At 43.8% G+C, this 15,000-nt stretch overlaps 1 protein-coding gene and 1 pseudogene across 1 annotated transcript in view; both read right to left on the bottom strand.

Annotated features, from left to right (window-relative positions):
* Nucleotides 1-6,351: 6,351 nt before the first annotated feature.
* Nucleotides 6,352-7,496, bottom strand: LOC115808762 (uncharacterized; annotated as a pseudogene).
* Nucleotides 7,497-10,632: 3,136 nt separating this feature from the next.
* Nucleotides 10,633-15,000, bottom strand: part of LOC115808764 (uncharacterized) — a 23,513-nt gene continuing 19,145 nt past the window's right edge. The window contains exons 3-7 of the mRNA XM_030770224.1: nt 14,564-14,779; nt 13,503-13,799; nt 12,262-12,543; nt 11,637-11,879; nt 10,633-11,230 (exon numbers count right to left, since the gene is read on the bottom strand). Coding sequence (XP_030626084.1) covers nt 10,641-11,230; nt 11,637-11,879; nt 12,262-12,543; nt 13,503-13,799; nt 14,564-14,779 — 1,628 coding nt within the window. The 3' untranslated portion in view covers nt 10,633-10,640. The remainder of the gene's footprint in view (nt 11,231-11,636; nt 11,880-12,261; nt 12,544-13,502; nt 13,800-14,563; nt 14,780-15,000) is intronic.

A 15,000-nucleotide genomic window follows, 5' to 3' on the forward strand; every position in this document is an offset into this window, starting at 1 on the left:
TAGTCCAGTGAGTGAGGGTGGTGTGCATGGAGGGAGAGAGAGGGAGAGAGAGAGAGAGAGAGAGACACTGGCTATTGGATCTTGGCTATTGTCCATTGTGTTATACAGCCGTGGGGACAAAGGATCTCCTGACCCGTTCAGCCCTGCAGCGCAGTGAGGTGAGCCGTCCGCTGTAGCTGCCTCTCTGGCCTGACAGGATGGTGTGGAGGGGATGGTTGCTGTTGTCCAGGATGGTCTGCACCTTACTCCGTGTGCATCTCTCCACCACAGTCTCCAGTGAGTCCAGCCTCCTGCCAAGCACTGAGCCGGCCTTTTTCACCAGCTGGTCCAGTCGCCCAGTGTCCTCGTTTTTCATGCTGCCTACCATCAGACCACTGCATGAGAGATGACACTTCGCACCACTGACTGGTAAAACATGTGCAGCATTTCACTGCAGGCATCCTAAGGCCTCCCTAGGAAAAAAGAGCCAGCTCAGTTGCTTTCAGTAGAGGGCATCTGTGTTCGAGGACCAGTCTAGCTTGTTGTCCAGATGCACGCCCAGGTATTTGTAGGTCTGCACCACCTCGATGCGCCCCCCCACACAAATTCATTCAGAGATGCTGGAATACTGCAGCCTAAAACATTTATCCGGAGATGCTGGAATACTGCAGCCTAAAACATTTATCCGGAGATGCTGATTCGAAGATACACCCAGGATGCGCTGGGACACAAATCATCAGGGATGTTTCCTGAGGTCGTCGGGTGTTTCGGGTCTTTCAACATCATAAACCCTCACTCAGGCGGCCCAGCCAGGGCTGATCAGATCCTGGCTTGTGTCCCAGCGGCACTGGCCCACAGATCACTCCTCCTGATCCAAAGGCATCTGGAGGCCCTCTCTGCAGCCTCCATGGTGGATTTGATGGCTTTCCTCTTCGCAGCCCCAGAGATGCCAAGTGGAGTGTCGGCCTCGCACCATGAGCGACCAGCAAATCCTCTTCACCCCACTTCAGTGGGCTCACAGAGCGCCCTCCAGCCTCTCCTCTGGCACTGATCCTCCAGCCTCTCCTCTGGCACTGATCCAGCCTCTCCTCTGGCACTGATCCTCCAGCCTCTCCTATGGCACTGATCCACTAGCTCCTCATACTTGGACCGCTCACCTCTTCCATGTGTGATCTAGGCTGCATGTCAAGGGGCAGCTGCGGCATAAAGGTTAGAGAACTGGGCTTGTGACTGGGGGGTTGCTGGTTTGATTCCCAGAATCAACATCCACAGCTGCAGAGGACAGATTCACAGTGTGTGGATTTAAACCTAAGCATGAAATCTCATGGCTAGTATTGATTTCTGACATGATTTGTTCAGATGCATCATGTGATGTGCTCTGATACTTCCTGGTTTAGCTTTCTGTGGGACTTTTATAATCTCAAAATGCCAAAAGAAGTGCATCTAAAACCTTCTCAGAAAAGACAATTAGAATTTAAATTAAATTAAAATTAAAACTGGGTGGCAGTTCTACTTAGTGAAAACTCTGAATTAGCTAACTCAGAGTAAGTAGTAAACCTCATAATAGAAGAGCCCTGTAGCTTTGTTTTGCTGGTAGAATGAAGCAATAGGGCTCTTCTATTCGGAGGTTTACTACCAGGAGTTAACTACCTCTGAGTTTTCACTGAACCTGCTTTCTGGAACATGCCCCCTGGTGGTACTGTGTATGAGTGTGTGTGTGTGTGTGTGTGTGTGACTGTGGTTCTATTCCGTTAAATGCCATACATGCTGTGTCATTCGGTTAAAATACCATATTGAAGGTAATCCCTGTAATATAATTGCGTTCCCTATGTATTGCATTTATATTTGTTTTGTTTGTTTGTTACGTTTATGTTTTGTTGTCACTGAGACAGAGGCATGTCAAAGCAGTCGGTTGACATAGCTGTCGGCTGACGCGCCTGACTCGCGAATTTTTGAAACTGTTTTAAAAGAAACGCGCAGGTTTCGGGAGAGAAACTGGTGCGTAAAAAACTCAGGGAGTCTGCGGGAGAACTGGACTACTGCGTGGAATAAAAGTGCACTGAACATATTCGTGAAAATATCTAAAAGCCACACTTAGCGGGGGTACGGGACTGAGCACGAGGTGTAATCCGAGGACGGGTCTGTCAAACCGGTGAGACTGTTCCTTTTTTTTCTTTTTTTCGGCTGCTTCGGTTGTGGACTGTATTTCTGCTTTCTGGTGGATTATTGGGACTGGTCTCGTAGATTTTCGCTTGCCTTTTTTGCGGGTTTTTTTTTTTTGGCATACCTTTTCGTTCTGAGTGACTTTCCTTCTGCGTTGTGAGCGAGGGGAGAAACGGATGCGTAAAGCGCAGCTGGGGTTTTACGGCTGAACCTTTGAGAACTGTGTTGGCTTTTTGTGAGTGGGAAAAGTTTAACGTATGTTTGGGTTTGATTGTGTGGTATTGAAAATGTATTTTTAAAACGGTATCCTCAGTTGTATTTACCGATCTGAATTTTACGCAATCGAAAAGAACCATATCAATATCTTACAAGATAATCAAACATAACCCGTGTATATCTGTGATAAGCAATATTTATACAGCTGATTGTCACAAATGTATGGAATTTTACAATAACATATCTTTAAAGGCCGTTTTCTCAAAATGAGTTTTTCTTTCTTATACTCTGAGCCACAAATCTCCACCTCAGTTGCATTTACATACACCAGACTTTCCAGCTGTATTCCTATCTATGTCCTGAAGGTTTTTACAGAGGGGTTTGGACACATCATACATAGCCCGATTTATAAAACATTTTATTCCTAAAAACATGGCGAAGTGGATTTTTTATGGCTGTTCACAGTATTTTCTGATTTATGGAGTGATAAAAGGGGATATGCAAAATCCCCTATGTAAAAACCTTTGACTCTAATATGTCAACCAAATGAAACAAGAATTTTGAACTGGCCTTATCCAAAGTTCAGATTTCTGTCCTGGAAACTTATAAAAATTAGTGCATATTTACTTAGATAATGTTTCATTTGCATATCTAAACATAAAATTACAGAAAACTTGTAATACAAAAAAAAATTGTCTTAATGTAAGTAATCAACTGGGGAAGTTTCACGGTGATATCTAATAGGTGAAATTTTCACCCTAGTCACCTGTAGTGTCTTGCCTAAAGTGTGGCTGTATTTCACTCGAAAGGATTCCAACGCTGGGACGTGCAACAATTTGAAGGTCAAATTTGCCTTAGAAATGAGAAAATGCTGTTCCTTAATGTTGTCGACCTTTGTTTTGTGTTTTTGTTTTGTTTTTTTTTCTTTTTAAGTGTCGGTTCAGGCACCGTTTAGACAGCGGCACCATTTTAAAAGTATCGTTTTAGCACTGGTATCGGTGAAAACCCAAAGGATACCCAACCCTAGTTATTAAATCAATTAACATTACGAGTCATAATAATAGTTTTACTCTGTTGATTTTGCTACTTTAGTCTACTCTGTGTACTGCTCCTTTAAGAAGTGCAGCGGTACCAGCCGAACAGTGTAACTGTATTGCCAGCTTAAGGAGAGGGAGAAACAAATAGAGAGAAATCCATGGCTTCAAACCAGGATTTTTTTTCAATCAGTTCGCAAAATCAGAATTTTAACGTTTCCGGTTTGCAGTTCCACCTTAAAATTATCGTTCCCAAAAAGACTAGAACCAAATGAAATGCCGGTTAATAAGGTTTCATGTAGGGCTGTGTGGCATGATAGTATGTATCTTTCGGACTGTATAAAAATGTCTACTGATAGATATGTTACTCTGTAGTCACAAAACATACAAAAACGCACTGCATCACTAACTAGGAGCGCTTTAGTTCAATCTGTCCTCGGGCTGAACTCCACTGTGGTTTCCCGGCAATCTGACTGTTTTGTGATTGTTGTCAATCACAAACGTTTAAATGGCAAAAATGAAAAACTGTAATTTTAACGCTGCAGTTAACAAGCTTGCTAATAGACTATGCGGGGCACTTTATATTTAGCCTAACCAGCTTGTTCGCTATTTCCAAGATTAGTTCTCTTTACATAGCCTATCAAATATTGATGAAGTCGATGTCTAAGACCAACATTTTATAAGGTACTTAGCATGATATTTTCCTCTTCTGGCTGCAAATAGGGAGACCACACCACATTTCACTTTCACGCTATATCACCGGCTGTATTATGTCCGCTATCTGAAGACGTGAGTGACTTTCAGAGGAAGACGAGAAGTAAACTCTACACCAAAGTTATTGCAAGCAGAAAATATTTTAATTTGTTGAATTAAATAGAAAAATGAAAAAATAACATTATTAACCAGTTACCATTTTTTCAAATAAATGTTTCTGTTCTAGAACTTTAAAAAATAAAAAGTCTCTGGTTCTGTTTTAGTTCCCAGCAAAATATCAGTTTTCTAATTTCTAGTTTTCATTTTCCTTCCAAAGCCTTGGAGAGAACAGATCAGAGAATTTCTAAATAGGAAAGAATTTCCACCCTCAAAACTTCCTGTTTCATACGGGGCGCTCACAAGTAAGTCCAGAATGAATGGGGGCCTATGGCGCTATACCCCCCAAAATGTAACTTTCCATTGGGTAAAAATTTTTTTGTTGCAATTTTCATCATGTTTTCAATATAAAGGGTCGAGAAAACAGAGCCATTTTTAGGCTTATGGAAAATACCTGTCTGTCAGTGTCTGTGACGACATGCACCAGGAACCCCTTCATGGCATTACAGCTTTACAACATTTACAGCTTTGCAGAATAGAAACTATAAAATATGCCTTAAAGCCGGCTTTATTTTACTTTCATTTCCCAGTTCATGTATTGTGTAGATATGCAATGGGAAGGAAAATAAGAGTAAATAAGCAAATTTTGAGGAATGTAAACCTTTATTTTTCTCCATTTCGGGAGGATTTTGTGTTCACCTTCTGTCTGCTTTGCTGGATTCTGGTTTTTGTTTGAGTTTTGAACAAGGATTTGGTGAGTTAAAAATATTTTCCAACGTGTCAGCACAGTGCTGTTTCCTTGTTTTTTAAGCTAAATGTGCATCCTAAATTGCTGATAGCAAAGCTAAGACAAGTTTTATGTTGTGTGTTTTGTGCTTTTTCTTTCTGTAAAGTGAATTGAGAAGCTACATGCAACGGGCATGGTCAAGTTTAGCCTTGTTAGTAAAATGAGGTGAACTGCCATTATAGGGTTCGGCTCTGATTAAATGAACAATTAACCTGTATTTAGGTACTAGTCCTCCTGAAGTACTTCATTTTGTTACAAATATTTTGGTGTAGCATATTTTGTATGTTTATTGCACTATTTTGTATATTTATTGCACTATTTTGTATGTTTATTGCACCGAGTGGTGAAAATTGAGTTTATTGATGTATTGTTGACGGGACAGAGGCGGGGACTCAAATGCAGATCCAGATGGTTTTCTCAGCAAAAAGTAATTTATTTACCAAAACAGGTGACATAAAGTCGAAATCCAAAAACAGGCAGAGTTTGTAACCAGGAGAGCAGTAAAGGCCAGGCTGACAATCCAAACAGCAGACAGAGATCAGAGCCAGAGACAGGCAAAAAGTCAAAGCACAGGTACAGGCAGACAGGCAGGCAGAGAATCCAAAATCTGTTAAGCAATAAACAAGGTCAAAAGATCAGACAGGAGTGAAACCCACTCAAAACTAACAGACCTAGAGAAAGCAAACCTAGAGTGAAACACAGAAAATGGTGAGATGAAGTGACAAACAGTGGTGAAAAACTATAAGGACTTAAATAGCCAGAGGGCAATGAGGGAGTGAGGAACAGGTATGTAGAATAATGGGTAGCAGGTAAGGGGTGGAGTCCAGACCACATGATAACAAATAAACAGACAGCACATGGTGATTAAAACAAAACAAACCCAGAAGTGTCAAGCACTGACAGACCAGGGGAGACAAAACTCAAAGTTCATGCAGGAGTACTGACAAGTGATGTGTGGAATATTGAGTTTGTGTTTTGTTTCTGTATTGAATTGCATTTCATTTTCCATTTATTTTGTGCTTAATTTGTAGTGCAAAGAGGTTGTGTTACTGTAAATTCTCCTCTGAACCTAGACTCTGGTCTTAGCTATCTGTAAAGTCCTTCAGTGTTACACATACGGCCCTCCCAAGGGACTGTCAGCTCTATAAGGAGCACCTGCCTTGAAGAGGCTGATGATAGCACCGCGACTGGCCTCGACGACATTGACATGACGTGGTACGGGAACTTGAGCTGCCTCCCAAAATCGACTTGCTGCTCTCAGTCAGACACAGAGATGACCATCCTGCTGGTCCGTTCCTCCTTGATACCTGCCCACGCCTCCTCCAGCACTAGATGGTGTCTGTGCTTGCCATGGGCCTTATCCTAGCGAGGTTGTGGGATGGCTCCCAACCCTTCCCGTCCAGTTGCCACCGTAACCACTGAAACCCTGTGTCTCATCCAAGATTAGCTATCTCCAGGCCTTCCTGGGCTCTCCACTTCCTGCCTGTCCACACCATAATGCCTGCTGACCCCACTCTAGAGTCCCTGGAGCCCTGCTAGAGCAGTGCCTCTCCTGTGCAAGAAACCCTGAACTCTTTGTCGAGGCTGATGATAGGGAGCTGTAGTTTGTTGCTCCTCCCATACAATGCTGCACTGCTAAGGCTACGCGGCAGTCCCAGTCATCTGCGGAGGAAGCTACCGATCTTCCTCTCCAGGGTCTCCACTCTCTACAGGGTTACCTTGTACACTAGCAAAATCAGCATAAATCGAAGCCTTGAACCTGCCAGGTAGGCCAGACTTGTCTCCTGTTGTGAGCCAAGTCTCAAGCTGCTTGATGGTTGCTTGGATTACTGCTGCATCCCTGAGGCTACAGTCAAAGACCTTGCCTAGACTCTTGACTGGTTTCTTTGAGGTAAGGTCAAGCCAAAGCCAAACTATGTCACCCTTCCCTATGTGTGCCTCCCTGATCAGCTGGGTAACAACTCTAGTGTGTTCTAGGCACCCTGGAAGTCTAGGAGTACCACCATTCTGTACTGAGGTGTCAATATAGGCATTCTTTAGGAGGTAGTCATCCCTCTGGGTAGGACATTGAAGAAGATCCCCCTATCCACACTGAGGCCCGAGATGGATCTGAGCTGCCCCAGCTTGGTTGAGCTCTCTTCCTTTGGTATCCAGACGCCCTCTGCTTGCCTCCACTGGTCCGCGAGAGTTCCCCTGCACCAAATCACAATCAGAATCTTCCAGAGGATTCTTCGGGGCTCTGGGCAGTGCTTGTACACCTTATAGGGTACTCCACTGGGCCCTGGAGCGGCACTGGCTCTGGCTGCAGTAACCACCTCCTGGACTTCCTTTCATGTGGGCTGTCTCCTGTGCCGTTTTGCTCTGCGCAGGGTCGTGAGCTTCTTCCTGATGATGTAACGCCACTCAGCCGGTGGTGGTTTCTCCTCCTCAGCTGCTCCCTTGAACTGTCTTGCCGGAGTCCGAAACTCCTGCTGCAGTTGATGGATCTTGTCTACCCTTTGGTTCATGGTGTAGTTGATGGATCTTGTCTACCCTTTGGTTCATGGTGTAGTTGATGGATCTTGTCTACCTTTTGGTTCATGGTATAGTTGATGGATCTTGTCTGCCCATCGATTCATGGTGTAGTTGATGGATCTTGTCTACCCTTTGGTTCATGGTGTAGTTGATGGATCTTGTCTACCTTTTGGTTCATGGTGTAGTTGATGGATCTTGTCTGCCCATCGATTCATGGTGTAGTTGATGGATCTTGTCTACCCTTTGGTTCATGGTGTAGTTGATGGATCTTGTCTACCTTTTGGTTCATGGTGTAGTTGATGGATCTTGTCTGCCCATCGATTCATGGTGTAGTTGATGGATCTCGTCTGCCCTTTGGTTCACGGTGTAGTTGGTGAATCTTATCTGCCCATCGGTTCATGGTGTAGTTGGGTCTGGTGGTCTTGCATTCTTCAACACTGAACCTCTCTGCTGAAAAACTGACAATGATGGTGGTCATCACCTGAAGCCGTCTGTCTGCATCTCCCATTGCTGTTGATTCGATGAATACTGAAATACTGTAGCCTAAAACATTTCTCGAGAGATGCTGTGTTATAGCCATTTTCATTTAACGTATTAAATAAGATTTGGGTTTTGATATATGGCCTTGAATATAATTATGCTTTATTGTTTCAGATTATATTTTATGCTTCATGGGCTTAATGTTGTGTTGGATACCATGTTTGAGGTGACATCAGGCGTAGTTGAATTTGATTAGAGCTGATGGAAAATGTAGAGCTTGGTTAAAAACACTGACCACATTTCTCCTCACCAGTCCATATTGAAACCATTTTTATAAAAAATATGACTAATTAATGACTGATTAATTTACAACCATTTTTCATTCATTTTTGTTGCTGTAAACAGACATAATAAATTGTATTTTCAATGGTACTCAAGGTGAGCGAGAAAAGTGTGTTTTAATCTTCTGCGTTTTTTCACGTCATGGAACAAATGGTCGACACATGAAACAGTTGCGTTTCAGTAATTTTTTTTTTCAAAATATCACCCTCTGTTGGTGTGTCACTGTAAATACAATGCATACGATACAACACACACAAACACACACAAACTGAATGCCAGGAGACTGAAGAGCAGTTAGCTAAGCTTTATTTAATGTTTCTGTGCATTAACACATTCATTAATACTGCATCACACACACATTCAGACAGTCATACAGTCAAACTCAAACCAGGCAAGTTACTGGCCTTTAGATAATTACACTACAGCTAAAATATATCTATGACAACACAGCCTCTGCATCATGGTTTTGACCTTATGAAATCATATTCATACAGCAGGTTTTCAGTTTCATACTACTGCCATTTGTTACCATTATCATTACACAAATTAACCCCCCACCCCCCAGTGACCCCACTGCATTTACATGGCCACTTGACCCTGTATTCAACAATAAACACACCAACAATTCACAGCATAATGAAATACTGTATTTCCATCTATAATCTGTAACAGCTAATGTCATGAGAGTTCACTGTTATGACATTGTTAAAAGACCTCTGCCCTGCATTAAGGCCATGGCACTGCAGAAGAGGAGATGAAAAGTAAAAAAACATTCAAACTAAGACAATACACTTCAAAATATGAACAAAGAGTAATCCATTCATTCCAGTAGAATCACTGTGCTGTCTTCGTTATGCACAGAGAAAGTCACATTTAAACGAAAACCATTTCTCATGAACTCAGAAATAGGTTTCCTGTCTGTACCTGAGCTCTTTAAGGGTGATTCTAACCAGATTAACTAATCTGAAGATTACAACGATTCTATTGTTCTTAGGTTCACATATGCTGCCTGTTCTTCCTACTGCAAGCTTTTATTCAATTGCAAGCCTTCCCCAGACTGTCCTCTCCCTCTCTCTCGCTCTCTCTCTCCCTGTCCTCTCCCTCTCTCTTGCTCTCTCTCTCCCTGTATCTCTCTCTCTCTCTCTCTCTCTCTCTCTCTCTCTCTCTCTCTCTCTCTCTCTCTCTTTCTCCACCCCTCTTTTCTTTCTCTTCGTCTATCCCATCTATTCACCAGCTCATCATCTGTCATTCCATATCTGCATTTTGCCCTGATGAAGACCCAGATGTTCATGGACCTGTTTCATCCTCTCTACCTCCCTCTCTGCTACACCTGTCTGTAACCCCCCCCCCCCCCCCCCCCCCCCCACACTGCCCAGCCGGCCTTCTGCCCCCCCCCCCCGTCTTTTTCTCCATGTCTCCTTCTCTGTCTCCCTGTCTCCTTCTCTGTCTCCCTGTCTCCTTCTCTAAGGAAACAGAACTGACCACAGACATGGCTTCCTCAGCTCCAGTCTGGCAGTAAATGGCCAGTGACCGTCCTGTCATTTCTCCCTCACACACCAACCAATCCAGTCTCAAACACAGCCTTATCCGGCAGTATGGCCCCTCCTCCCCCTCACACCAACCAATCCAGTCTCAAACACAGCCTTATCCGGCAGTATGGCCCCTCCTCCCCCTCACACCAACCAATCCAGTCTCAAACACAGCCTTATCCGGCAGTATGGCCCCTCCTCCCTCACACATGGTTTTCTCTGACTGTAAACAGACTACGGCTCTTTAGCTCTGACGGGTGGAGACTAAAGCTCTTCAGCGTTTGTCCACGTTCACACACTGGTTCGGAATATCCCGGACTGGGATTTTGTGAAGCGACTGTTATAATGAAGCCATAAGCCAACTGAACAGAAATAAAATAGAACTGAACAGATAATGATAATGATGGTTAAATATAAACATAGTTTTAAAAATAATTTGCATGAATTCTTCAGTTATCCTTAATAATGTAATATAACTCTTCTGGGATGAGAGTTTTCCCAACAATGATCTGTTTAATACGACTTACAGTCACATTTTTCTATGATTATTGCTATAGTATAATTATATGTATATAGTTATATTTCTGTCTGTATTTGTATCTGTGTACCTGTACTAATGATTGTATGGATGATGATGAGTGTTGAGTGAACATGTATGTGTTTGTGTGTGTGTGTGTGTGTGTGTGTGTGTGTATGTCAGTGAAACCCTCTCTGCTTTCTTTTTAGCTTTTCTCTCTTTCTCTCTCATATCTCAATCTCCTTTTCTTCTCTCCATCTTTTCTCTCCTCACACAGTCTCCTCCACGATTCCTTCATAGTCCTCATTCTTCTGCTTCACCTCCTTCATCTTCAGCTGCTCATACCCTCCATCTCCCTCTGCCTTCTGAAGAGCCTGGTAGCCTCCGTCACCTCCACCCTCTGCGGTCTTGAGGGTGTGGTAGACCTCCGTCTCCCTCCCTTTTCCTTTCAGGGCCTCGTACCCTCCGTCACCTCCTGCGCCCGTGGGCCCTAAGGTGTGGTACGTCTCCGACTCCTTCTTTTGTCCCTTCAGAGCCTCGTACCCGCCCTCCCCCTCCGCCCCCAGCGTCTGGTACACCTCCTTTTCCCTCTGTTTCAGCGCCTCGTAGCCTCCTCCTCCCTCCTCTTTGCCCTCCTCACCCTTCAGAGTGTGGTAGATCTCCTTGCCCTCCTGCCCGACTTTGATGGCTTCGTAACCTCCGTCCGCTCCGTCCTCCCGTTTCCCCCGCCTCCCCGTCGACTCGCCCTCCGCTCTCCGCTTACGCCAGCACGCCAGCAGGGCTATCGCCAGCCCGAGCACAATCAGCAGAATAATGATCAGCACCACGATGTTAGGCGGTGGCGGTGGCACCGGGTCAGCTGAGAGAGAGAGAGAGAGAGAGAGAGAGAGAGAGAGAGAGAGTGAGAGAGAGAGAGAGAGTTATAAAGCATTTGACTTATGGATTAAATGGTACATATGATATTTATAACATATTAATGTGTTATAAAGTCCACTGCAAACTTATACCTCCAGCAGATGGCACTACATTCTTAAGACAAAAAAACAGAAGGGTGGAGTTGTGATCTTGACCAATCAGAGGTCAGACAGAAATCTGGACCAGTCAAAGGTCAGAGACAGAGAGAGAGAGATCTGAGCCAATCAGAGGTCAGATCTAATGTTCAGATTAAACAGCTGGTGTTCACACACTGAGATCCCCAAAACCTTGTTTCTCCTCTGATTACCTGGATAATATAACTATAATAAATAAAATCTTGTATGATTTACCTTTACTATATTTACTCATGAGAGACCTTCCATCGTCCCAAACTGCTTGACATGCGTATTGTTTTTTCCCGTCTGTGACTGTCATGGTCTCGCCTGGTGGACTGGACGTGAGTTTTTCTCCTTGCTCATGGGCGGAGTCACGGTAATACCAGTAATACAGTACACGGTAATCTGGACACCGGGGGCATGAACAGGTCAGGTGATAACTCGATTCTGAAAGATATGCACGGGGAGCACGAGAGCCTGAACACACACACACACCCACACACACCCACACACACACACACACACACACACAGACGCACAAACACATACAATGAGAGAGAGAGAGAGAGGAGATCAGAGAACGGGTGTGTTAATGCAAACCCCACGTTAGAAAATGCACACACAGACACACACACACACACACAGACAGAGTGTAGTACCTATGACACACACACACACACACACACACACACACTCAGAGTGTAGTATCTATGACGCGCACACACACTCACACACACACACACAGAGTGTAGTATCTATGACACACACACACACACACACACACACACACACACACACACAGAGTGTAATACCTATGACACACACACACACACACACACACACAGAGAGAGTGTAGTACCTATGACTCGAAGAGGCTGAGGGTCAGATTTCTTGGTGTGAACGGCAGCGTTTGGGTGGAGAGTACTGAAGGTGTAGTCAGCCTGGCAGCTGTAGTCAGCTTTATCTGCCTGGGTCACGTTGGAGATGGTGAAGTTTGGGTCTTTACCCGTACGAATCACGCTGTTGTCCTTATAAAACGTCACCTGGTCAATCCGTCCATTTCCCCAAACCACACAGCGCAAAACCAGACGCTCTCCTTCAAGAGCAGGGGTGACAGGAGGCTCCAGAACCACCATGCTATCTGATACGCACACACACACCCACACACACACACACACACACATATACATATACATACACACACACACAGACAAACACACACGCAAGCACACACACACACACATACATGCACACACACGCACACGCGCACACACACACACACACATATACACACACCCACACGCACACACAAACACACACACCCACACACACACACACACACACACACACACACACACATCAGCAATCAGTAAAAAGTATGTAGTAAGTTGATTTAATTTGGCAAATAACAAAACCAAAAATTACGTCAGTAACCTATAATAAACAATACCACCCAGGGCAGACACACAGACAAATACCCAGGGGCAATTAGGTGTCACCCAACCTGCGTGTCTTTGGGTTGTGAGAGGAAACCCATGCAGATACAGGGAGAATATGCAGACTCCACACAGAACGAGCCCTAACCACCTGGCTGGGAATCGAACCCAAGACCTTTTTGCTGTGAGGCAACAGCGCTACCCACTGCACCACCTGACAGTTTCGCCCAAAAATATTTTGCTCAACACAAAACATTTTGGGTAAGTTGAGTTCTAATAACCTTAAAAATATAACCTCAGAGGTAAATCTTAAAATGCAATTATGGATCCATATATACCTAAAAAAAATCATTGACTATTGGTAATGATGTAGAAGTATAGTCCATATTCAGGCTGGATAAAACCGGATAAAACAGCTTTTATCAGTGTGGTCATGAGAATATCAGGTTGAAATGCTCTTTTATGATTTTGTTTTAAATCAGCAGATTTCATGCCTTTGTTATATGGCGATTGTGACATTAAATATTTATTAAATTTGTTGTGCGTGGCAGTTGAGTAAACATGTATTAGTAAATAATCGCTTCAACACGTAATGGAAAAGAAAGTTAAGCCAAATTAAACTAAATTTAGACTGATGAAAATAAAGATATTTGTGAAGAAATACCTGTTTTTCTTAGAATTATTGCATTGCTGCGTTTTGTTGTTGACTTTTTCACACACCACACCATGGCCCGGTCAGCATGTTCCAGATCGACATGGAGTGTGACTGTGTAATGTTTGCCTGTGAACATGTCTCTTTTGGACCGGTTTACTGTTACGTTTCTAGGATCGGTTCCTCGCGCTATCGCACACCACCAGTCATCCAGACCATCATCCACCGTCAGCTCCACAACCACACCATCTCCACCACTCATCACCGGGAAACCCATCTTAATGGAGAGAGAGGCTGGAGGAAGGGAGTCTGAGAGACAGAGAGAGAGAGAGAGAGAGAGAGAGAGAGAGAGAGAGAGATGGATGTCTGGAACTTGGTGCTTGTAGGTCATTTAGATACTCTTGGTAAACATGTTTTGGAGTCACAGTATGAACAAAATAACAGAGACCTACAACACAACACAACACAACACAACACAACACAACACAACACAACACAACACAACACAACACGTACTAAGACTATTCAACACTGACACCAGACTAAAGGCACAACACAATACAACAGAACACAAACCTTACACTACATTGCACAAGACTTCACATGACCACTCCAAATTAAACTCACAACACAAAACAAGACAATGCTACAGAACACCACACAGCAAAGAACAACATTGCATGATATCAACCCAGCACATGACAGTACTGTGAGACCACCTGTGGATCACACAGACCAGCACACTGTGCCGTTCCTGTGTCTGTTACATGGAAACTGTGCCATGACTGTGTTAATTAAAACAGAATCACAGCTGACATGGAAACTGTGTCATAACTGTGTTAGTTAAAACAGGAACACAGCTGACATGGAAGCTGTGCCGTGACTGTGTTTGTTAGAACAGACAGAGAGCTGACATGCAGAAACTGAATGAAGTGAATAAATAAACTCAAAGGAGCTGAGTAATAATGAAACGGAACTGCAAGTCTCCTGTTTTCAGTATGAATGTATGTGATCTGTATTGTTAAGTCTATGGTGATGATCCTTTAAGTGTGAATCAGTGAGATCTGTTTTACCCAGAACAGTGACACGTTTCTCTTCACTCCTCTCCCCTTTCTCACAGACGTAGACGCCAGAATTGGCAGATGTTGCCGTGGGAATACGAAGGGTTGGTTCTGTCTCACTCTGCTGTACACCATTGAAGTGCCATTTAACTGGGCTACTGCTGTCTTTACAGTTTAAGTGGATTTCATCTCCCACATAAACCAGTTTAAACGGTGGGAACAAGGTAACTGAGAGAGAGGGAGGGGGAGAGAGTGAGAAAGAGAGAGAAAGAGAGAGAGAGAGAGGGAAAGAGAGAAAGAGAAAGAGACATAAATGGGTGTTAGACACAAGCAATGACTGTTGTACCAGAGTATTTTATTTGGACCAGCGCTATAACCCTCTGAACACTGGCCTGTGACCTACAGACTGCTGTCCCCCTACTGGCCAAATGAGAGTATGACACTCTTAC

The sequence above is a fragment of the Chanos chanos genome, chromosome 3 (genome assembly GCF_902362185.1).
Source record: "Chanos chanos chromosome 3, fChaCha1.1, whole genome shotgun sequence".
Classification (NCBI taxonomy): Eukaryota; Metazoa; Chordata; class Actinopteri; order Gonorynchiformes; family Chanidae; genus Chanos; species Chanos chanos.